We start from the raw sequence: 22,034 nt of genomic DNA on the forward strand, positions 1-22,034 counted from the left end.
GGACAGACGAATCACCTTTTGCTTAAGATCTTTTTATTATTCTTAGTCTTTTGTAAAAAGAAATAAATATTTTACAAATAACAATTAAAGATATTCATGTTAATTTAGAAGAAAAAGAAATAGAGGAAGATTAATGCTATTATAATTATAAGAATAAATAATTTCTTAGTATTATTATTCAAATATAGTACAAGATTTTGATGTTTCATAACATAATTTATTCCACGGCCATGCCATTCTTTCTCCACATTATTTTTAAAAGGTAGAACATTTGAATATCAATAATAAAATATAAGAATAAAAAAATTAGAATTGAACAATCAACATATTATTAATGAAACTTTTACATATGTTAAGAAAATTAGTCCAATCTAAGTAATTAATTAGAAAGCTAAAGTTCTAACACTAAAATATCTTATCAAAGTGACTAAAAAGTCTAATAAATCAATTATTATATGAAAAAGATTAGACCAATTTAAAACTATAGTCTTAGAACAAATAAGTTATGAGGTCATTATAATTTTTAGTCAATCTTAAGAGAATCATAAAATGAATAATGAAAGCTATCTACAATGAAATTCAGGAAGTATTTTTGATTCATCAAATTTAATGCACTACCTTAAATAGGAATTACTATTATCACCTATCTAAGCATGAGATTAGACCATAGTCATCTCATTCCTTTTCTCACTTGGATGATACAGTGGTGGTGTAGAGGGGTGTCGAGGTGGTGGGGACGATGAGGAGGGCTGACTATTGTATATCCAACTTGTTCAATTACTGCTCACAACCCATATCAATGATAAGAGGAACTATAAAGATAAGAAAGATAGTGCCAGCAATCCACACATCTTTTCCTGTGCTACGAAGGTGCTTTTTGATCACGGTGGCAGTCTCGACGACAGCAACCCTACTTCGTGTGATAATCGTAGGCTCTTAGATAAAACTCAACATGCGGGAGAACAAGCTATCAATCTACTCCGTAAGTGAACTCTTTTGACAAAGATCAAAGAGGAGATTATGTTTTTCAGGAAAAAAAGTGGTGCGAAGTTTTTTTTTTTTCAAAATGAACCGTAAAAGAAGAGGAGGTATTATAAGAAATAAAATGAGAAGAAATATATGATTTGGTCAATTTAAAAATGGATATACTTTTTGGATAATATACAAAACTAGCTATGTTGATTGGTAAGTTGCTGGAAATAATAATATAACAATACTGCATTTGTGATAAGTTTGGTGAACTAATAACAATTTTAGTTTTAGTTAAAGTTACTTTAATAATATTTTAGCAACTATATTTTTGAATGAAATAAAAAAATATTATTTTAATATTTTTTTAAACGTCTTAATTTTTGTCCCATGATGATGTGGGTACGAAGATCGGGTATTTCGACAACTGGAACTTCCATTCTTTTTCTTGTAGTCGTTCGGAAGCCAGCGAAGACGGCTTGGGAGAGTAAAGTAAAAGGGAGATAGCGAGGAGAGCTGACGGCGACTGGTTACGGCGGCCGCTACGGCCGATGCACGCGTGTGAAATGAACGGATAGATGCATAAATAGATAGTAAGCATCGATGCCAGCAGCAGAGGTACGAAAGAGACCAACGAAGCAGATAAGAGCCGGCAGCATCGACGGTCTTGGAAGACGGTCACGATGTCTTCGTCGTCGCATCGCAGCGAGTGCAGCTACGGGGACGCCCTCTACTGGGACGATCGTTACCTGGCGGACGGCACCGCTTCCTTCGATTGGTACCAGCGCTACCCCGCTCTCCGCCCCTTCATCAGAAAATACGTACCTGTTTCCTCCCGCGTCCTCATGGTCGGCTGCGGCAACGCCCGTGAGTTGTTTATTTTCTTTCACTTTGAAATTTTTGCCTGGTTGGATCATGTTCCTTGAATTGACCTAGTTCTGATTTAAGCTTGGATTTTAAAGGTTTTGATCTCAGCAAAGTTGTGGCCTTGAGCAATTATTTCTTTTTGAATCGGTAAAGTTATTCCTGTATGGTAGAGATAGTGCTAGGATTTATTTATTTAGCTTTATTCTATATCCCCATGAAATGTGAACTGAAACTACTTTCCATTTCTATGAAACGAGAATTTCTTATTGTTCTGTATGCCCTTTACTTATCGCTAAATAAATTTGTTTGATTTCTTGGATAAGTTTCTTTCCATCAAAATTTTTAGATGTGTAAAATAGAAGCAAGATATGTGTAATAGTGATACTGTGGTTTTTAGGTTGCTAAATCATAATTCGGTTTGGGACCTTCAACTTGGTCTTGTGCACTTCTACATTGAATCAAGTTTAGGAGGAAACTTCATAACAAGGTTGGCTAATTGATTTTTGATTTGAATATGAAAGTAGATTGAATACAATTTTTATCATAAAAGAAGGAGAGGGTATGAATGAATTTTTTTTTTTTTTTTTTTATCAATGTCAGGATTCACTAATGATTTCAAATCATTTGGAATTTTTGAAATCAGAAGTTAACATTAAATTTGCAATGAAAAAATTATAACTTGTGATGTAAGAGTTAAATTAGGCTTGTGAATCAATGTAGCCTCAAAATCTTGGTGCTCTCGAAGCTCGTACTGACTTGGAGTGACACCACTTGTACATGTGTCATTATACTTTCTTTTGTAATTGGGGAAGAAATCAAGTTTATGCTCAACATTATTCTGATATAACTTTCTCTGTTGGTAAGCATCATCACAAGTATAACGAACAAAGTGTTCTATGTCCTCTAATCGATATGAACATTGTTGCCTCAACCATTTCATTTCAATAACATGATTGGATTTTTAATGATAGGCATGATTTTACCTAATTTATTCTCAGATTTGAAATTTGCATTGCTACATCATTCTTGCACATAGTGCAAACACTTGAGTTGTTGAGACTCCATTCTATAATGGAATTGCCTCATGAAAGTATAAAAAAAAAAATTCTCAACTCAATATCATAAACAAAGAATATAAGAATACATTGTACAGAAACTCACATTAACACAAATCACAATTTGTAGCAATTCTCAAATGTGTTGGGGCCATTAGGTAGAACGAATACCTATATTAGCACAAAAACTCAATCTACTTTTACTAATTCTTAGAAAGATCACACAAAATTAGCACAACGAAAGTTAAACATAAGACAAGCAAGACACAAACCACAATTTCTAACATAAGCTTTTACGTGATTTAGCAATCCCTAAGGCTCTTACTCTATGGCCTATGATCCTTTAATAGATTACTCGTAAATGCCTCTAAATCTTCTCCTAAACTGCACTAGAGGTGGAGAAATCTCTTACAAGACGTTTAGGATTTGTAGAAGAGGTGTGTCACTCTTGAATGCCTCTAAGTTTTCTCCTTGGTAGCACTGGCGATGGAGAAACCTCTCATAAGGCATTTAAGATTTGCAAAAGAGACTTATAATAAAAAAATATGGATTATTGGAAAACTCAAACTCAAGATTACTTTGAATATTAGTGTGTATATGTTTGGTTGTCTATATTTTTTGCAACCCTATAATCCTTCTAATATCCTCCTCCTCCTCAAATTGAATCGTTAACAGTCTTCTTGTGTGGACTGATTCATAGTAGTAGTTATCTGATCCTTCTATTACAACTTTGTTGAAGTTGTTTAGTATAGCATTATTGATCATCAACATCAATGGTTAGTCGACTAATTTGATTAACTCGACTACTCGATTTCCCAAATAAAAAATTCTATTCACGTGTAATGGAGCTTAAGTCGACTACCCAATTGATTTCCTTCAATTGATTGGTATGTTGACTATGACCACTCTAATGGCTGAGTTCACTTAAGTTGCACCACCAGTTAGGTACAACTACACTTCCACCATTCAACTACCTCCGCCATAAAGCTATTTGTTGTCAAGCTTCATGGTCCCTTAGATGCACTTGAGTTCTTCACTCGTTTCTCGTGCTTTCCTTCACTCCCTATTTACATAGTTTGCTTCCTTGTCTCATACCAACCTTCTTTGATCTCCATGAACGATGAGCAGTCAGATTACTAAGATCTTGGCTAGGTTAAATTGTCTTCATGTGTCTATCCACAAAGTACAAGCACATGCAAACATATATCACAAGGTAAGATCTAACTTAAATCACTTGTCCAAACATTAAAACCAATGGTTGAACCCCAACATTTGGGGCACAATTGCACTAACAATCTCTCCTATTTGATGTTTGACAATAAGGAAATCAACATACATATGGCTGTAAATGAACCAAATGTTCATGAATAAGCTTGGTATTCGGTTTGGTAAGAGCTTGTTTTTGTTTGTTCAATACATATAAAGTTAGTTAAATGAACAAGTTTGAATAACTTGTTAAACTAAATGAACAAGCTTGAACGCATATGTGTTTAGCTCTTTAAAATTCATGAATAAGGATTGTGAACTATTCGCGAATAAAGTTTGTGAACAATATTCATGAACAATGTTTACGAACAAAGCTTGCGAACCATGTTCATCGATAACCTTCAATATAATAAATAGTTAAAAAAACTTTCAAAATGAACAAACAATCTTGTATATCAAGCTTAATAACTAACCAAATAAGTTTAAATTGTAAAATTTTAAAGCAATCAAACAAACTTGAATTGAGAGCTAAATAACATTTACATGAACCAAGCTCAAGCCAAGCTTGAACCAAGTCAAGCTCGTAAAAAAGAAACCAAGCAGTTCAACGACTTGGTTCATTTTAGGTTCGGCTTGGCTTGATTACCTTATCAAAGAAGCTTGAACACCATGAAGTTTGACTCATTTACCGCCCTAAACATATGCAATATGCAATGAAATTAAACAATTACAAATGGGACCTAATCCTAGGCTCCATCTTTAACGAATCTCCCTGTTAAGGCAGGAATTTAAATTCAAAATCTTTGTGGATCATGAAGGAAATTAAGTCTCTTAAACAATACACCCTTTCTATAAATTCTTTGTTCAATGTTTTCAACTAAATCTAAATGAAAATCCTAAATTTAAATGCAAACATATTGAAAAATTCAACTTTCAGGATGATTCAATTGACTCCATCTCAGTGTAGTTGATCGATCACATCTCTAGTCGATTGCATACTTGAAATAATTGGTTGTATTTATGAAGCAATACCTTTGTGCCAATTTCAGAAATTCATTAGAAAACAACAATATCCAACAACTAAGCCACTAGGTGGGGTTGGCTCATAAATTCACTAGAAAATCCCAAATAATTTAGAAAAAATTATAAATTTGTAAACACGTTTGTTTGTGTCATTGTAACATTGAAAATTAATTTTCTTAAAAAATCATCATAATTTTTTTAAATAACCATTATTATCAAAATTTGAATAAGAATCAATCATGTAACTTAAAACTTTTCTTTTGAATTCTTTAAATTTGAAAACAACTCAAAAATGTATAGTCAATTTTCAAAGCATATAATCATGATCAATGAATAAGTGTCATTCTAACATCTCACTTTATATCTAGGTTTCTCAATAAAAAAAAATCATGTTACTCCTGAAGATTTATGTGACCTATAAAATAATGTATCCCTACTTAGCCATGTGATTATGCAATTTTACCCTAAATACCAAGTCAACCATAAAATGGATCTTGAATGTAATTCATTATGGTCGACAAGTCTAGGATACTCTAGCAGGAAAAAATGGATTTTGGCACCCAAAATAGGTTAGGGTCAATTGAGTTAACCAAGTATTTCGTAGGAATGAAATTTATCCATACCCTCTTTGTCTTAGTTTACCCCTTGTTACTAGAATATACTCCTCCAAATTGTTTGAGCTAATTATAAATTTATCTAGTGCCAACCTATGGTTTTTTTTTTTTTTTTTTACTTTACATTTTCCCTTAGTTCTTTGTTTTCACTCTCAAAGTTTTGCAAATCATTATTAGGAGATCAGTTATCTAGTCTACATTCTAAGGCACCTACTAATTCTTTTAAATATAAAGCTTTCCTTCTTAGTTTATATAAACATCTAGTTAAACAATAAAGACATCAAAGAATTCTTCAAAAGATAAATGTTTTACCTCACTTATAATGTTGTCCGATTCATCGAATATAACTCCCCTTTCACTTGGACTCACATTACTTTCATCTTCAGATGAAGATGAGGTACTGACTTTATTATCTATTGCCATAAAAGCAATGCTAGCCCTATAATTGCCTTCTTCCAATGAGTAAGTTGTGTCATCCCACATGACTTTTAGATTCTTTCTTTTGGATTTTTTAGCTTTTCCTTTTTCTTTAGAAGTGGGCATTGTTCCTTTATGTGCCCTTCTTCATTGTAGTTGAAACACCTTACCTTCATTTTGTTTCTTTTCTTCCTCAACACTCTTGATATTCTTCTTGTCAAAATTCAAACTCCTAAAGGCCTTACCTATTTTTCTTACCAAGTAGGTTTCTTTGTTGTAGACCATGGAAAATGACTTAGATAACTATTCTGGTGAAGAGAAGATTTATGTCTTCTTGTCTTTTCCTTGTCTTGTCGGGTTCCTGTAAGAGCTATATCATCTTTACTATAACTTTCTTCTTTTTCTATATGTCTATAAGTTTAGACTCATGTAATTTCATGGTAGAAAAAATATCATCCAAACTACTCACCTCAAGATTTCTTGACATGGAGAATGAGTCATTCATTGAGACCCATTTAGATGTTCTTGGAAATACATTTATGTCGCTCCTTAATATATCTTGGTTTGACATGGTCCTCCCAATACTTGCTAATGTGGTGATCAATTATTTGAGTCTAGCATGGAGCTTCGTTATGGTCTCTCTCTCTCTCTCTCTCTCTAATTCAAGTTATTTATTTAGTTTCTCGTGATATCTTTATCACGGTATAAAATACCATGTGTTTGTCAGCACGTGCATAATTTACTATTCAACCTACCTATTGACACTATCATGGAGTTGTGACCTCGTGAGGTTATGGAGGCAGCATGACCACACAGTAACCTCACATCACAAGGTCACAAAGGCAATCGCGAGGTCACAACTGCCGCGGGGCCATTGTGTGTGTGTGTGTTTTTTTTAATTTCATTTTCATTTTTTATTTTTTTAGAAAGTTAATTTCAATTTCCTTCCCTATTCCCTTTCCTCTCTTATTTTTTTCCTCTTTCGTTGTTATTTTTTTCCTCTTTCGTTGTTAATTTTTTCCCTCCTTTATTTGTCCATGAGAGTAAACAGATAGAAAAAAAATCCACTTTAGCTCTTTTAGGATGAATAATTTTACCCTCTTTCATCCATTCATGAGATAAATACAAGATGATTAATTGTTTCCCTCCATTTGTGCACAATGTAAACATAGAAAAAAAAATCCTCTTTAAGACGGAGGAAATATATTATTAAGAAAATAAAAAAATAAATATAGTATATTTCTAATCTCTTTAAGATGAATTTCAGCTAATCCTAAATTGATTTTAACTCAATAAGTATCAAATATTTCACGAGATAATATCAAAACTTTGACTCAACATTCAACATCTCAAATATAATAAGCATCTATAATAATCAAATATTAAGAAAAATATTTTTAATTAACATATTTATATTTTAAAAATATCAAAATTGTATCGACATGTACCAAAATTGTATTGTTTTGGTCATAAACTAAAATTTTAGCATGGCTCAAAATTTTAAACCTTTTTCCTTTTAGCCAATTTTGCCTCTAACGTGCCTTTATGTAATTCTACCAATTTATACCATAATTTTTTCATGGATTGGTATACTTCGATTTGATTAATATCAAGTGTGGATGTGACGCTTAAAATGTGATATTCAATTTTCTATTTACCATGTACTCATATTTGTTTTTCTTTGTCTATCAATGTTCCTCTAAATCTAGAGATCTATATCTCTTGGGCACCCTAAAACCATTTTCCATAACTAGCATTAAATTAAAATTGTCTTTGAATAATGCTTAAATTCTACATTTCTACATAGAAAATTCACTTTTGAATATCTGTGGGTGGATGCTTGAATTTACATCCTTTTTGTTGCTTTTCTTGTTGGTTCGTAAAAGAATAAGCTAGCTTTAATACCACTTGTTGGGACCATTAGGCATGCAAATGAGATGACCGCATGCTATAGGGGTTGGGAGTGAATAGTGATCGGATACTTGCAAATCAAAACTCAATCTACTCTTGTTAATTTTTAGTATGGTCACACAAATTTACCACAAAGGAAAGAAAACATAAGACAAGCAAGACACATACCACAATCGCTAACACAAGCCCTCAAGGCTCCTACTTTATGCTTATGATCATTTGGTGGACTACTCCTGAATGCCTTTATTTTCTCCTTCTTGGTGGCACTGAAGGTGGATAAACCTCGTGCAAGATGTTTAAGACTTGCATAAGAGGCTTACAATAGAAGATTAAGGTTTATAGGAAAACTCAAGAATATCATAGAATATTAGCATGAACGCGTTCTATTGTCTCCTATAATCCTTTTAATAGCCTCCTCGAATTGAATCGTTAACATTGTCTTGTTGTGCGGATGCTCAGCTGACTAGATTACACCATCAATCAACTTGACTCTGCTAATTTATAGAAGTTTTTATCCCATCCTCTGATTACAACTCCATTGAAGTTGTCCATTGTGGCATTGCCAACTTATCATCAACATCAACTAATTGCTCTTGCTCAACTTGGACCGATTCATTTTAATCTTGAGTGTTCCTTTGACGATTGTTTCATTAGTTGACTGCTCATAGACACGTTGATTGTACGATATATAACCCAATTTGAGTCGACTACCTAGTTGACTCCTCAATTGACTCAAGAACTCCTTCAATTGACTTGTATGTCAACTACGATCAATCTAACGGCTAACGGCTAAGTAACTACCCTTGCTTAAATATATTTGCTCTTAAATCTCAGCTCATCATATAACTACCTTTTCTAGAAGACTATTTCACTTCAAGCTTGTTGTTCCTCGGATGCACCTGACACCTTGGATAGCTTCCTATGCCATCCTTTACGCTTTGCTTATAGAGTTTGCCTCCCACTCACATTTGCACTTCCACCATACAACTATCTCTCCTAGAAAGTCATCTCCTGTCAAGTTTCTCATTTCTTGGATGCACTTGTGCCCTCTGCTTTTGCTATCCTTATGCTCTCCTTAGTTTGCTTTCCAAGTATAACTACACTTTCACCATACAACTATGTTTTCTATAAAGACATCTTCATCAAATTTCATGTCCTTGAATGCATCTGGACCTTGGCTTGCTTCCCATGCTACCCTTTATGCTTTGCTTACTTAATCCGTCTCTCTGATCTCCTCGGGCTATGAGCCATTGAGTAACTAAGACCGTGGCCACATCAAGTTGCCTCTATGTTTATAGGCTAGAATTTTTGCTTGCGCTACTAAGCAATGTGTAAGTTTAGTTGGTTGTTGGTACTGGCTAATTGTAATCTTTATCTTTTGGGTCTCAAGAAGGGAGGATTAGCATTAATTCTATGGACGCATAGGAGTGGTGGTGTTATGGTATGCCTGGCTTCATTGAAGCAGTCAGACTTGCTTACTACCTTGTTGAGATTATTGATGTCATGAGTTTTTCATTGATGTTTATCAATGTGTTTTGACATCAATTTGAATAATGATTTCATAGCTGTCGTAGAGGAGATTTAAAAATTTTGCTCCTTGGAATTTTAGCCCCTAGAATCCATTAACTTAACTTGTCATGCCACATCAACAATGCCTGTGTGGAATTCTTATTTGCAAATCATGACTAGGAAAGCATATTTTAGTACCTGTTTTTAGCTTTTTACCTTTGTGCAGTAATATCTGACACCTATTTTCTGATTTATCAATTGTTAACTATTTAATGTTTGATAAGACAAAAAGAAATATTGAGAACTTGTTACCTTTAATACTTGGGAATTATTACGTTATCCTAGTGTGGATGAGTTGATTGAGATGGTCTAATCTTACAGTTATGTCAGAGGATATGGTGATGGATGGTTATGTCAGCATATCAAACATCGATATTTCATCGGTTGTGATAGAAATGATGATAAAGAAGTATGAACATATCCCACAATTGGAATGTATCCTATTGTCTGTACCTATTATCAGTTTTGCAAGTTCTTCGAGAAATATTTTTTTGCTCAGCAAGGAGGAACTAGTTTCAACTTTCAACATCCTTATGATCAACACAGACATGCTAATGGATGCAAGGGACATGACCTTCTTTAATGATGGATCATTTGACTGTGTCATGGACAAAGGTAATGAACTATGTTTTTTGTCCTATTGTTATTGTTGTAGAATATATTTGAGTTCATTTTTTTCCTTTTCGGTTCTTTCAGTCATTAATCAGAATGTTTATCATTTTAGGGACTTTGGATTCTTTAATGGTAAGTATTCTTAAGCTAAGCTTTAAATGATCAAATAAAAGCATGCATCTTTTGGTTAACTTGATTGTTTGAATTAGTGTGGTGTGGATGCTCCACTCAGTGCCTCCAGGATGCTAGAAGAAATCAACAGGTTGGGGTTCCAGAAGCTAGAATTTCATATTTTTTTTTATATTGCTTAGAAATTGTATGATGTCAAATTTAGCAGAGCCTGTTTTGAATATTTTCACATGGTCATTTTTTTTTTCTTTCAAAATCAGGCTTCTAAGACCTGGAGGGATCTATATGTTGGTAAATGCTGGATCTTCAGTATTTCGACAATGTTATTGAATCATTGAATGTTAAAACTCTACTGATGTCTGCGTTCTTTCTTTCTTGGTAGATAACTTATGGTGATCCATCAGTTCGCATTCCTTATATAAATCAACCAGGATGCAATTGGGAAATAACACTGTACATTCTAGGTGAGTATGAGCCTACCCTTTCACTAATGAATAATCTTTCTAATATCTCTTTTGTGCAGAATGTTAAGCTTATTATCAAACAAGCAATCCATCCTTTCTGGCATTGTAAAGCTTGGTTTGTTAGCAGAGATTGCAAGGATAAACTACTAATTTATCCAACTTGAATCACCTCTTGAAACTTGCGTTTTCTAGTGAAAAACACACTAACCTTATGTGAACTTTAGCTACATGTCATTAAGCAATTTATGAGTCTTACAAGTCAATATATAGTCGCGATTATGTATAAGGATGATAAGATATTTAATTTATTAGTGAGTGACCTATAAAGAATCCAATTGTAAAAGAAAAACACTTTAAAATAGAATTGTTCTTTTATTTATGTAAGATGATTTCAAAGCATGAATGTTATTGAAAGATCTTTAGAGTACATCGAGAACATGGACTTAATAATACTACTATCATATATTTAGGCTATATGATAGAACAAACAATTTACGCCTATAAACATGTTCGTCTAGACAAACACATCCAACTAGATCAAAGAGTTCTATCACTAGGTACATTGCTACTGAATTTGGAAGTCTATAAAGTCACATGCATAATGTTCAAGCTTTTGGGGATGCTAATTAATAATTATTCTAATTAATTCATTAGATAATTAAGAATTAATTATGCCCATAATGAAGAATTGAGATATAACTTAATTACATTAAAAAGAGCAATTGTGAAATTACATAATTAAAAGTTTGTTTACAAAATTATAATGTGGGTGATCAAATTAACAATTAATTGAGAGAAAATTAAATTTAAATTTGAGATAAATGAGTTACAAATTCTATAAATTAATTTGAAAAAAATAATTTATTAATTATTATATTTTTTTAGAATCTCTAAACTTAATTAATTAAATAGTTAAGAATAAGTAAGATTATATCATAATTAATCTCTGTTAGGTAAATGAGATAATTCTAATTAGATTAAAACCATAGTCATCAACTTCTTTCTCTAGTTGATGCCAACACCCCTATGTTGTTAGCCTCAACACCCTATGATGAGCCCCGACAACTAACTGCTTCCCCTTTTCACCAACAGATGCTACCATCTTTATGCTACAACGAGAGCTTATATCACATAACATAAGGGATGTGTTGCAATCCAGCAATGACAACATCTTTTCTCTCCAATTAGTCTAGGATCTAATCAAATTTGTTTTCCATGTGCTCTAGGTAAAGTTGTTACTTTGTGATCTAAAGATCACGGGTTCGAATTCTGGAAACAACCTTTTACAAAAATTAAAGTAAGGCTGCGTACAATGGATCCTTCCTTGGATCCGCATGGCGGGAGGTTCATGCACCGGGCTGCCCTTTTATGTGCTCTAGGTGTTGCCTTAAAGTGCATTGTTGTAGTAATTTTCCTCCTCCACTTGTTGCTATTAGAGAAATCCATTTCTAGAATCACTTAAATCCAAAAACAATTTGTCGCAAAAGCTCAACCAACTTAAGGAAATTCCAAATTCATTGAACTATAAAGAAAAGATAAACAACAAGAAAGGGAAATGAGTTGCATGGAACAAAATAACTCAAGATAAATGTAGTAGAACTAAATATAACTAAATATGCAAGATAACTAAGAAATGAATAACAACAATAACAACCAAACCTTATCCCACTAGGTGGAGTCGGCTATATGAATTCTTTTACGCCATTGAGCTCTATCTCCTACTATATCATCATCTATACTTAAATAAATTTTATCTTGAAACAAATATAAGGAACAAATATATTAATAAATGAATAAGGAACAAATATAATGAAATTATTTTAAAGCAACATAAACCGATGTCACAAAATGTTTCTTGATGCAACACAAATGATTTAGAAGCAACACAACTTAAACAAGCCTCAAATTTGTCCTTACTTTTTTTTTTAATATAACCTTTTTTTTTTTGTACTTTAAAGAAACTTTCGACCTTTCTTTTGTTTTTTTTTCTTTTTCATTTTTTTTAAACTTTCTACCTCCCTTTTTTTAAAACCACAATTATATTTTTTCACCAATTTTTATATTAAACAAGACAAACAACAATAAATAACCAATGAACAGAATAGAAGTGATGATCTACTAGAAAAGACAATTCTTCAAACTCAATGAATAAAACATAACTAAATCCATTTAGATGGAAGTAGCGAGGCTCTGGTACCAATTGATATGAACCTAATGATATAACATCTCATGAACCCATAACAAATTGAAAATGAAAATAAAATAGTCTAAATCAATAATATGGAAAATGAAAATATAAACTTAGTTTTTAGCAAAGCACGAATCTGAAGTATATGAGATAAAACACGCCTTAACCTAAGGGATTTAGGTTGACAAGTCAGTTGAATGTCACAAGGCTTGCCTTGATAACTTATAGTTCAATGAAGACCTATTAAGTGAGAGTCTCACCATTTTTTTAAATTGAAAATAAGCATTAGATACATGTGTGGCTATTGCACCCTATTTATAGCTATAGGGTGATATAAAAACTCTAAAAGGCCTAAAGTAAGTTAATTTAGAAAAGTTCTAAGTAGACTACTTAACTTTGAGCTTTAGTCATCATTATACAAATGGGCCTTAAATGATTAATTAAGTATCTAAGACTTGAATTAGGTTGACTAAGCTGCGTGACTTTGTCCAAATCTGCTTCAACTGCAACTAAGTTGAAAAGCTACATCTCTTGTTTGAAAGGAAAATTGCAAGCCGCCATCGTACGAGAGGACGAAGAGAGGGCCTGAGCGAATGAGGAAAGATCTTGAGTTGAGATGGCCACAACCAAGGCAGCCATAGAAAGAACCCGGGTAAGTGCACTTCAGGAGGAACGAGACCAGTTGATGGGTGTATTGGAGATTACCCGATAGAAAGAGCATACCGCCCTAGATGAAGCATCGTGTGTGTGGCTCAAGTTCAGATAGCGAAAGAGAAGGCGGGAAGAACTGAGGCAGAGAGGGCAGAAGTCATGGATGAGCTATCCAATCTTTCACGGCGGGAGGTGGAGCAGGCCGGACAATTGCCAACTTAAAAGCCTCCCTCACCCATGAACATATCTACTTCCCGAATGGTAGAAGGAATGAGAGGCAACGATTTTGGACAACCCAGTCTTCACCAAACAACCTATAAAGCGGGTTTTCGCCTTCCTAAAGTTGGGCTTTAACGTTAAAGGTCGTCAGTTATCCCCTAGAAGATGAAACCCCCTCCTTAACATAGATAAAATTCTAAATGATGTGCCTATGGAGTTGTTATCCTTCCAACCACACTCTGATTCATCGTAGAATAATGCCTAAGGGTTACGCGCTCGTTATACTTTGAAGTTTTCCCTAAGGAGATGATCTATGTAAGGCCATAAGGCTATCATTTTACCATCTTTTCCTGCTAAGTTCATCCTTTTCTAAACTATGCAAGTTAGTATTAAAGATCTCCATGCATTCACAATTTTTGACCCGCTTAAGAATACAGTATCCACTATAATAAGGTCTCAAATGGTAAGCGTTCCAGGGCCTCTGGAGCACTTTCCCTTGAGCATCTTCCAAATAGTACACTCCTATCCCGCGCGGCTTACTACATGGTAGGGGCCTTCCCATTTAGGGCCTAGCTTGCCTATTGCGGTGTTTTGGTTGCACTTTTAAGAGAACCAAGTCTAACCTGGAATGATCGAGGCACCACTTGTTTATTATATGCGCACGAACTTGTGTGCGATATCACTTAGTTCTAGAGAAGGTATGCATTCTGTTTTCCTACACTAAATCTAGCTCTTCATGTCGGGCAACTTCATTGTTATTTGGGCGTAAGCTATGATTCGAACAGTTTCCATCCCTATCTCAGCGGGGAGTATGGCCTCAGTGCCATAACTAAGCTGAAGGGTGTGGCATCCATTGCTTGGCGAGGCATCGTTCGGAAAGACCACTGGCAGTTCTTCTACACAGTTCCCTTGACATGTTCTAACTTAGTCTCCAAGTCATGTACCAGCTCGCGGTTGGTGACTTTCGTTTGACCGTTGCTCAGGGATAGACTACTGAAGTGTAGGTAGAGGAGATCGGGACTCGATGGGGCCTTATCATTATAGAGGGCATCCGCCCAACATATAAGGCCTTGGTGGGGCTCGGACATGACCGGGTTTTCCCGGGCGGTATCGACTACGTTAGTTTGTCCATCATTTTATAGATAACATGTTATCTAAAATAAAAGTTTTGTGCCGAATTTGCGCCATCATGTTTCCTTTAGACACTTAACATCCAGATCTAAAACTATTCTTCTCGACGCGCCCTGAAGCTACATGATCTCTTGAAGGATATAATAAGGAGTATGGTTAGTATTGTTTGTTTTCTTCTAAGGATATAGTAAGCTATTTTAGAACCATGAATTTAAGTATTGAGATGTGCTGGTCAACACTGGCGAAATTTACGATTCCACGTACCAACCAACACTGCTACCGGCACTATAAGGCTATTGAGACCTTTTTTTTACTTTTCTATTTTAATTTAATTTTTAATTTTATATAAAAATTAAAAACAATATTTTCCGCCAAGAACATTTCCCTAAGCCTGAAACATTTCTTGCAACGCAAATTCTTGCATATTTAGTACTGCACTTGAGTTCTGGAGATGTAGCGGTCCTTGCCGAGACGTTATAACGCGTTCCTTTCAAGGAACAACCTAACATTAGCATAGTAGTTTAATGGATCCAGTCATTTTCATAGTTTTAACGTTGACAGGCAACCGAACGTAACTCTCGTCCTTTATCCGAGCTTGGGACCGGCCATGATTAGTTCATCACGGGTAGAGTTCTCTTCACAATGTAAATAGAGAAAAAAACCTAATGATTACCTTTTTCTCTTTTGCATCCTCCTACAAGGTATAGAAAAAGATGTAGGAGATAGATTATTAAGAAAGATTAAAAAATAATAATTTTATAAAATATATCACTGCTAATGAAATAAATTATTATATATGTAAATTTGATTTAATTTTAATTTGATCAAATTAAATCCAAAATAAATTAAGTTTAAATCTACTCATCATGTCTACTCGTTGGACTTTAGTTAATCTTAAATCGACTTTTTCTTAATAAATATTAAACATTTTATGTGATAATATCAAAACTTAAACTCTACGTTCAACATCTTAAATATAATTCATTAGTAAGATTTATAGCAATCAAATATTAATAATTTTTAAATTAATATATTATAATTTAAAAGTACTAAAATTGTATCAGCACAACATGATACAGTACTAAGATCATATCGTTCTAGTCATAAATTGAAAGTTCGACACAACTCAAAATTTTAAACTTTGTTTAGAACTATAAAAATGGAGTTCACATCTTGTTTTGACCTAGTTAATCCTAAAAACAAATCCCATTGCAATATCAACTAAGTTCACTAGGAATAAGTAAAGGTTTATACAATTAGTAAAGATCTACATTTGACCTGCTTTCTCACAAATCTTGACTATATCTCGTTTATTTGAAGCCAAATGAAATGTTCAACTAGAACTTCTTAGGTTTCTTCATTTTAAATGTCCCATTAGTTTTCCATTATAAGCCTCTTCGACCTCCCTCAGCGAACAACCAGGCACACACAACTAGCTTACACTAAAAAAAAATTCTTTATGCCTATTGAACTTTCCAAATGCATTGTGTTCACAAGCTTGAAACACATTATTTCCAAAGTCAAAATGTATTTAAATCACAATCTAGTGTTCAACGTAGAGAACAAAGTATACCTTTGACACAAAGTTCCCTATTTTTTATACCTTGTTTATGCTAGATCACATAAGCAAATAATTCAATGAACACCATCCATTATGTATTACTTTTATTTAACTTGCTTTGGCCTTTTAGATGCTATATATATATATATATATATATATCCTTGTCGTAAATTAGATCGTTCAAAGTTGCTTTACAAGCTTCCCAGAAAAATATGCAAGGGGTTGACCTTTTGACTCAACTTCAATACAAGTATTAGGAGAAATACTTGCCAAATTGAATATGCAATGGGATACGATGACATCAAATTTAATTCACAAATTATAATAGTAACTAGCTCTGCAAAATATTCATCATATATTGGGATGTAGGACATCGAATTATAACAGTAGAAGGTTTTCGAGTCGGTATCCATAATGATTAAATGAAAAATGTGCACGATCAATATTTAAAGGTATAAAAATACACCTAACTTGCTGATTTGCCAGATTAGTTTAATGGTGGGCAAGAGCATACTTAGTGAGTCAAAAAGATTGGTAGCACCAAATAAAGAATTTTGATGGTGGAGTGAGGAAGTATAGAAAAACAATCTATTAGTTAGAGTACATTTGTAAGAATGAAAAAAACATTAAAATGTGTATAGTAACAAAGAAAGAAGTCAAGAAAAGTAGTGTAGCCAAGAATAAAGCTTTCAGATGCTTGTATTGATAGTTTAATACAAAAGAAGGGAATATATATATATATATATATATATATATATATATATATATATATATATATAGAGTATAACTAAAGTGAGAGGAAAACATAAGATTTTACTAAATAAGATGCATTAAAGATGAATTCAATAGGGTACTAGTAGAGAATAAGGAAATAAAAGAGCGATGAAAGGGTATTTTTGTCAATTTTTTAATGAATGTGTGTAGATGGCCAACTTAGCTTAGAAATTTAAATTAAAGGAGTATGGAAAAATGGTTCAATCGGATGATATTTCAATAGAGGTATGGAAGTACCTAAGAAAGTAGAGTATTGAATGACTTACGAAGTTATTCAATCTAATATTCAAAATGAAGAAAATGTTTAATCCATTGTGGGAAAATACTTTAGTTCTCCTGTATATAAACAAAGGAGACATAAAATTTTGTAAATGTAGAACATTAAACTAATGAATCATTCTTGAAACTTCGAGAAGGATTGATAAAAAAACTTTGAGGAAGAAGTCTAAGGTGAATGAAAATCAACTAGAATTTATGCTTGAAAGGTCAACAAGTATTAGGAAAAGAAGCAAAATGTACATATGATATTCACTTAGAAAAGCTTATAACAGAGTTCCAAGCAAAATTATATAGAGAATTCTATAAAACTAAAGGTGTTAATATAGCATATATTGAAACAATTAAGAATATGTATAAAGATGTAATGACAAGAGAGAAAACTTAGGTAAATTAATTGAATGGTTTCTTATAAAAAAATAGGGTTACATTAATGATCAACTCTAAGTTTATATCTTTTTACACTTGCCATGAATGAACTCACTAAACACATCTAACATACATTATCATGATGCATATTATTTACAGATAGATATTATTTTGGCTGATGAGACATGTGAAGGAGTGAATGCTAAGTTGTAATCTTAGCTAGAAACAATGGAAGTTAAAAGTTTTTGACTTGGTACAGTAAACACACACAATATATAGAATTTAAGTTTAGTATTAATAGAGAAAGTAAGACAATTGTTAAGATAAAAGATAACGAGTTATCTATCAAGAGCTGTAAGTATGTAGAATCATTTTTATAAAAGGACGGAGTAGGTTGATAGAGATGTTTTACATAGGATACAAATAGGATGGTTAAAATGGAGGGTGCCACCTATTTTTTGTGATCATAACATACCTCAAGCTTCAATGAAAGTTTTACAAAACAACGATTACCTATTATGTTATATGGAGTTGAATGTTGTCAATGAATCAAGCACACGATCAAAAGATTAGAGTCGTAAAGAAAATGATGTTAAGGTGGATATGTGGGCATACAAGGATGGACATGAGAACATTAAAAAGAAAGTGAGGGAGGGCAAACTCCGAGAGACTAGTGTAAAACGGTATAGATATGTATTTAAGTGACTAATAAATTGTCTAGTTAGGCAATATGAGATCATGACAAATACATACATTAATCAAGAAAGAGAGAGACTTAAGAAGACGGATCAACAATGATAAAATCATGTAAAGTTTATTTAAATATAGATGATAGATCCCACTTAGTGGGATAAAGATTTGGTGGTTGTTGTTGTAGTTCTAGTAATTTAGAGGATTAAACTAACCACTTTTAATATACTCCTATTTGGTTTCCTTGATATCTGTCTTCAAAGGCTGCTTTGACTAGCCTCCCCAGGTCTCCGGGTAATTTGGACCAGAATTTTTCTGAGAGCTCAGAACTTGTGAATAGCCGCCCTGTCTAGTCATAGATATTCATTCATAAAGGATATAACATCCTTAATATTGGTGCACGAAAATCTTTCCAGGTCCCTGTATGTTTCATCTTGCATAAAAGTCGATCCTTGGAAGGGGTCTTCCTTTAATGTAGATATTGTGTTTAATCGATAAGAGTAGTTAGATCACATATGAACTATGGAAAAGTATTTTTAAAATTAAACGTTATAAGATAAGTAAAACTAAAATTGAATTATATGTATTGTAATGCATTTTTTATACCGATTTCACCTACTGGAATAAAGATTAGTTGTTATTGTTGTCGTTGTAATGTAATTTTTGTGATAAAAAGGAAAATAATAAAATAGTTAAAATGGATGCACATGAACGGTGGATTTATAATCTATTATTCAATAAGAAAATATTAATGAAAATGTCATTAATAGACAATAGGTATGTCTAGGGGTGAATATTCAGTTAAAATCGACTAAGAAATTTTAAAACCGAACCAAATTAACCAAATTAACGGATTTTTTTAGGAAAAAAACTGAATTTCCGAATAAATCGAACCAATTTTAAAATTTGGTTGGTTTAATTGAATTTTTGCTCACCCCTAGGTAGGTCTAAATGGATTAGAGAATATGTCTCATAGGTTAACAAAGAAAACTTTAAACTTTTATTGAGGTAACATATTGTATAGGTTTGAGTGTTGAGCTATTAGAAAACAAAATATTTAATAGTTTTAATAGGTACTAGAAAGGACAATACACTAATATGTGACAACAATTAGTATTTTTGATGGTTGAATAAAATGAAATAAATTGAGATGATATAGATATCTTTAAAAGAGAAATAAAATGTATATATTTAATCCATTAGTGTGGAAGTTGTAAAATGATAAAGGGAGAACAGAGAAATTATGAATCAACATAGTTAATTGCTTTGAATATTACTAATGATTCATATATTAAACTCTGACCCTAAATAGTTGGGGCTAACATAGCTTAATGATGAACTCTAACCCTTTTCTCCCTTTATGGTAACACTTTGAACTTCAATCGGTTTAAATTATTATATTAGAAACTATTATTTATCTTAAAAGTTGCATATGTTGATCTTTTTCTGATATATTAAAAAATGGTATTACATTAACCTAAACAACTTATTTCCTAATGTATGTCATATTCAGCATAATATTACTCCCTGAAATTCAAAGGTGGATATATATATATATATAGATTCGTTTTATTTATTTTTCATCAAATTCTTCCTTTACTACCACATTATCACTTCTAGAGTTTTTAAAGAAAGATTCGTTGCATGGTTATTTGCTTTTAAGAAGCTAAGAAAGAGAATACATTTTTAAAAAAGATTTTATTTTAATTTGTTCTTAGAATTCATTTAATTTACATACAAGAAGATTATACTAAACATAACCAATTTTTTATTCTTATCCTTTCCAACAGAAAATTAAGAAAATGACAAATGGTCATAAAATATTCCTGACTTTTTACCAAATTTGATTAAGATGGATCATTGGTATAATTGAGTGAGATTAGGTGCCTAGGAAGTGATAAATACAACCGTGTTATTGTCCAAATGCTAGTGCTCAAATGCCTTCCTTTTCTTTTTCTGCAAAATTTCTTTGGCAGTTTGTAGGATAAACCCGGCCATCATCTTTTAGTATATTCACAAAGTGTATATGTCCTTGAAATATTCCTGAACTTTCAGAGACTAATCTTTATTGATATTGTTCCTTATATTTCAGACTCATCAAAAAAGTGTTCATGAAATATAGCGATGGATAGTATTGCATGACTTCTTGTATGTATCATCCAATCTGATGCTCAGATGCATTTAGGTTGTATCGTTCTGAATACTAGATTGAGATTATGTAACAAAAGCTTCTTTCTTTTCTCTTCTTTCTTTTTTCCTTTTCCAGCTAGGCCAGGATACAAAAGCGCTGGAGGATGTAGCTTGAGGAAGTCCATCATGGAGCCCGTCCCACTTACGGACAAGGGTCAGCTTCCAGTTGATTTTGTTCTAGAGGATCCAGACTCACATTACATATACGTGTGTAAGAAGATGCCTGGATTATCAGAATCTTTTCATACGACACCAGAGTAAGGGGGGTTACTTTTGACCACATTGAGAACTCACTTCATTCATATTCTTTTTAGCGGCGCATCAACATTGAAGGTATATTCGTGGTGTTTTATTGGGGTTGTCTGAGAAGAGAAGATGACAACACTGGGCAACGTAATCACTCAAATCATCGCCATATGTTTCCCTTCTCTTCTAAAGTTACAGGAATTAAATTCTGACCGAATCAAAAGTGCAAGTTATGATTGAAAATTGGAGTTGTTTTCAGCAACATCAGTTCCAAGTTCTCAAACTTGTAGATCATTTGCTTTTCTTAAGTGATTGGCCGGCCATGATAATCGTGGTTAGTGAACCAACTTAGATATTTGTGTAGTTAAACCATTAACAATTAATTAGAGGAGAAACCTCTTGAACTTCAGTCATCACTTTGCATTAGTGGTGTTAAAACGGGCCTATCGGATCAAACATGACTTAGCCCGATTGATCTATTTATATGCCATGCTTCGTCGGGCTCAACAAGGATTGCTATAGGTTACTAAAGGTCGTGCTTGCATTCCATAATATTGCCATACGGTGTTAAGCTTGGGCGCGCAGGCTAAATTCTAAATGACAATAATAATAATTATATAAATTTTTCGTGTCATTGAGCTTGATTCCTATTATATTCTCATATCAATGGTGCTCTTGTGCCATTTTCTAGTTGTAAGAGACACCTCAAACTCCTCTTAGTTTATTTAATTTTAAACAAAAGGGATAGTCGTGAGAGAGTATATCCAACGTGGAAGTACCCTTGCCACCTGGGTTCTGACCAAGGCTTTCTTGAAGGATATATATAGATATATAGAAGCCGCCCAAAGATTATAATGAGCTTCTCAGGTAGGCCAAGAGATATATCAATGTCAGGGAAATCCA

At 33.0% G+C, this 22,034-nt stretch overlaps 1 protein-coding gene across 4 annotated transcripts; it reads left to right on the top strand.

The window, feature by feature from the left end:
* The first annotated feature begins 1,394 nt into the window (after positions 1–1,394).
* Positions 1,395–21,544, top strand: LOC122041997 (EEF1A lysine methyltransferase 4-like). 4 transcript variants are annotated; one of them, XR_006129133.1, is made up of 10 exons: positions 1,396–1,836; positions 9,953–10,066; positions 10,178–10,246; positions 10,356–10,375; positions 10,453–10,505; positions 10,633–10,663; positions 10,755–10,836; positions 20,788–20,843; positions 20,962–21,096; positions 21,200–21,544. XR_006129133.1 is itself a non-coding variant. In XM_042601903.1 (9 exons), the coding sequence occupies exons 1-9, from the start codon at positions 1,653–1,655 to the stop codon at positions 21,214–21,216; spliced, it is 705 nt and encodes a 234-aa protein (XP_042457837.1). In that variant the 5' UTR covers positions 1,395–1,652; the 3' UTR covers positions 21,217–21,544. The 4 variants fall into 4 exon arrangements, 3 of the variants coding, with proteins under 3 accessions (XP_042457837.1, XP_042457836.1, XP_042457838.1); XM_042601903.1 differs by lacking the exon at positions 20,788–20,843 and having other exon boundaries at positions 1,395–1,836; XM_042601904.1 differs by lacking the exon at positions 20,788–20,843 and adding an exon at positions 2,234–2,323 and having other exon boundaries at positions 1,704–1,836; positions 20,962–21,544.
* The last annotated feature ends 490 nt before the right edge of the window (positions 21,545–22,034 follow it).

The sequence above is a fragment of the Zingiber officinale genome, chromosome 2A (assembly GCF_018446385.1).
Source record: "Zingiber officinale cultivar Zhangliang chromosome 2A, Zo_v1.1, whole genome shotgun sequence".
Taxonomy (NCBI): Eukaryota; Viridiplantae; Streptophyta; class Magnoliopsida; order Zingiberales; family Zingiberaceae; genus Zingiber; species Zingiber officinale.

What these genes read in the sequence shown, in the direction of transcription:
- LOC122041997 (XM_042601902.1), top strand. Translation starts at nt 1,653, where the DNA reads ATGTCTTCGTCGTCGCATCGCAGCGAGTGCAGCTACGGGGACGCCCTC. An exon ending in GGTCGGCTGCGGCAACGCCC is followed by an intron (nt 1,837 to 9,952) that starts GTGAGTTGTTTA and finishes CTAATCTTACAG; the next exon opens with TTATGTCAGAGGATATGGTG. An exon ending in GGACTTTGGATTCTTTAATG is followed by an intron (nt 10,376 to 10,452) that starts GTAAGTATTCTT and finishes TGTTTGAATTAG; the next exon opens with TGTGGTGTGGATGCTCCACT.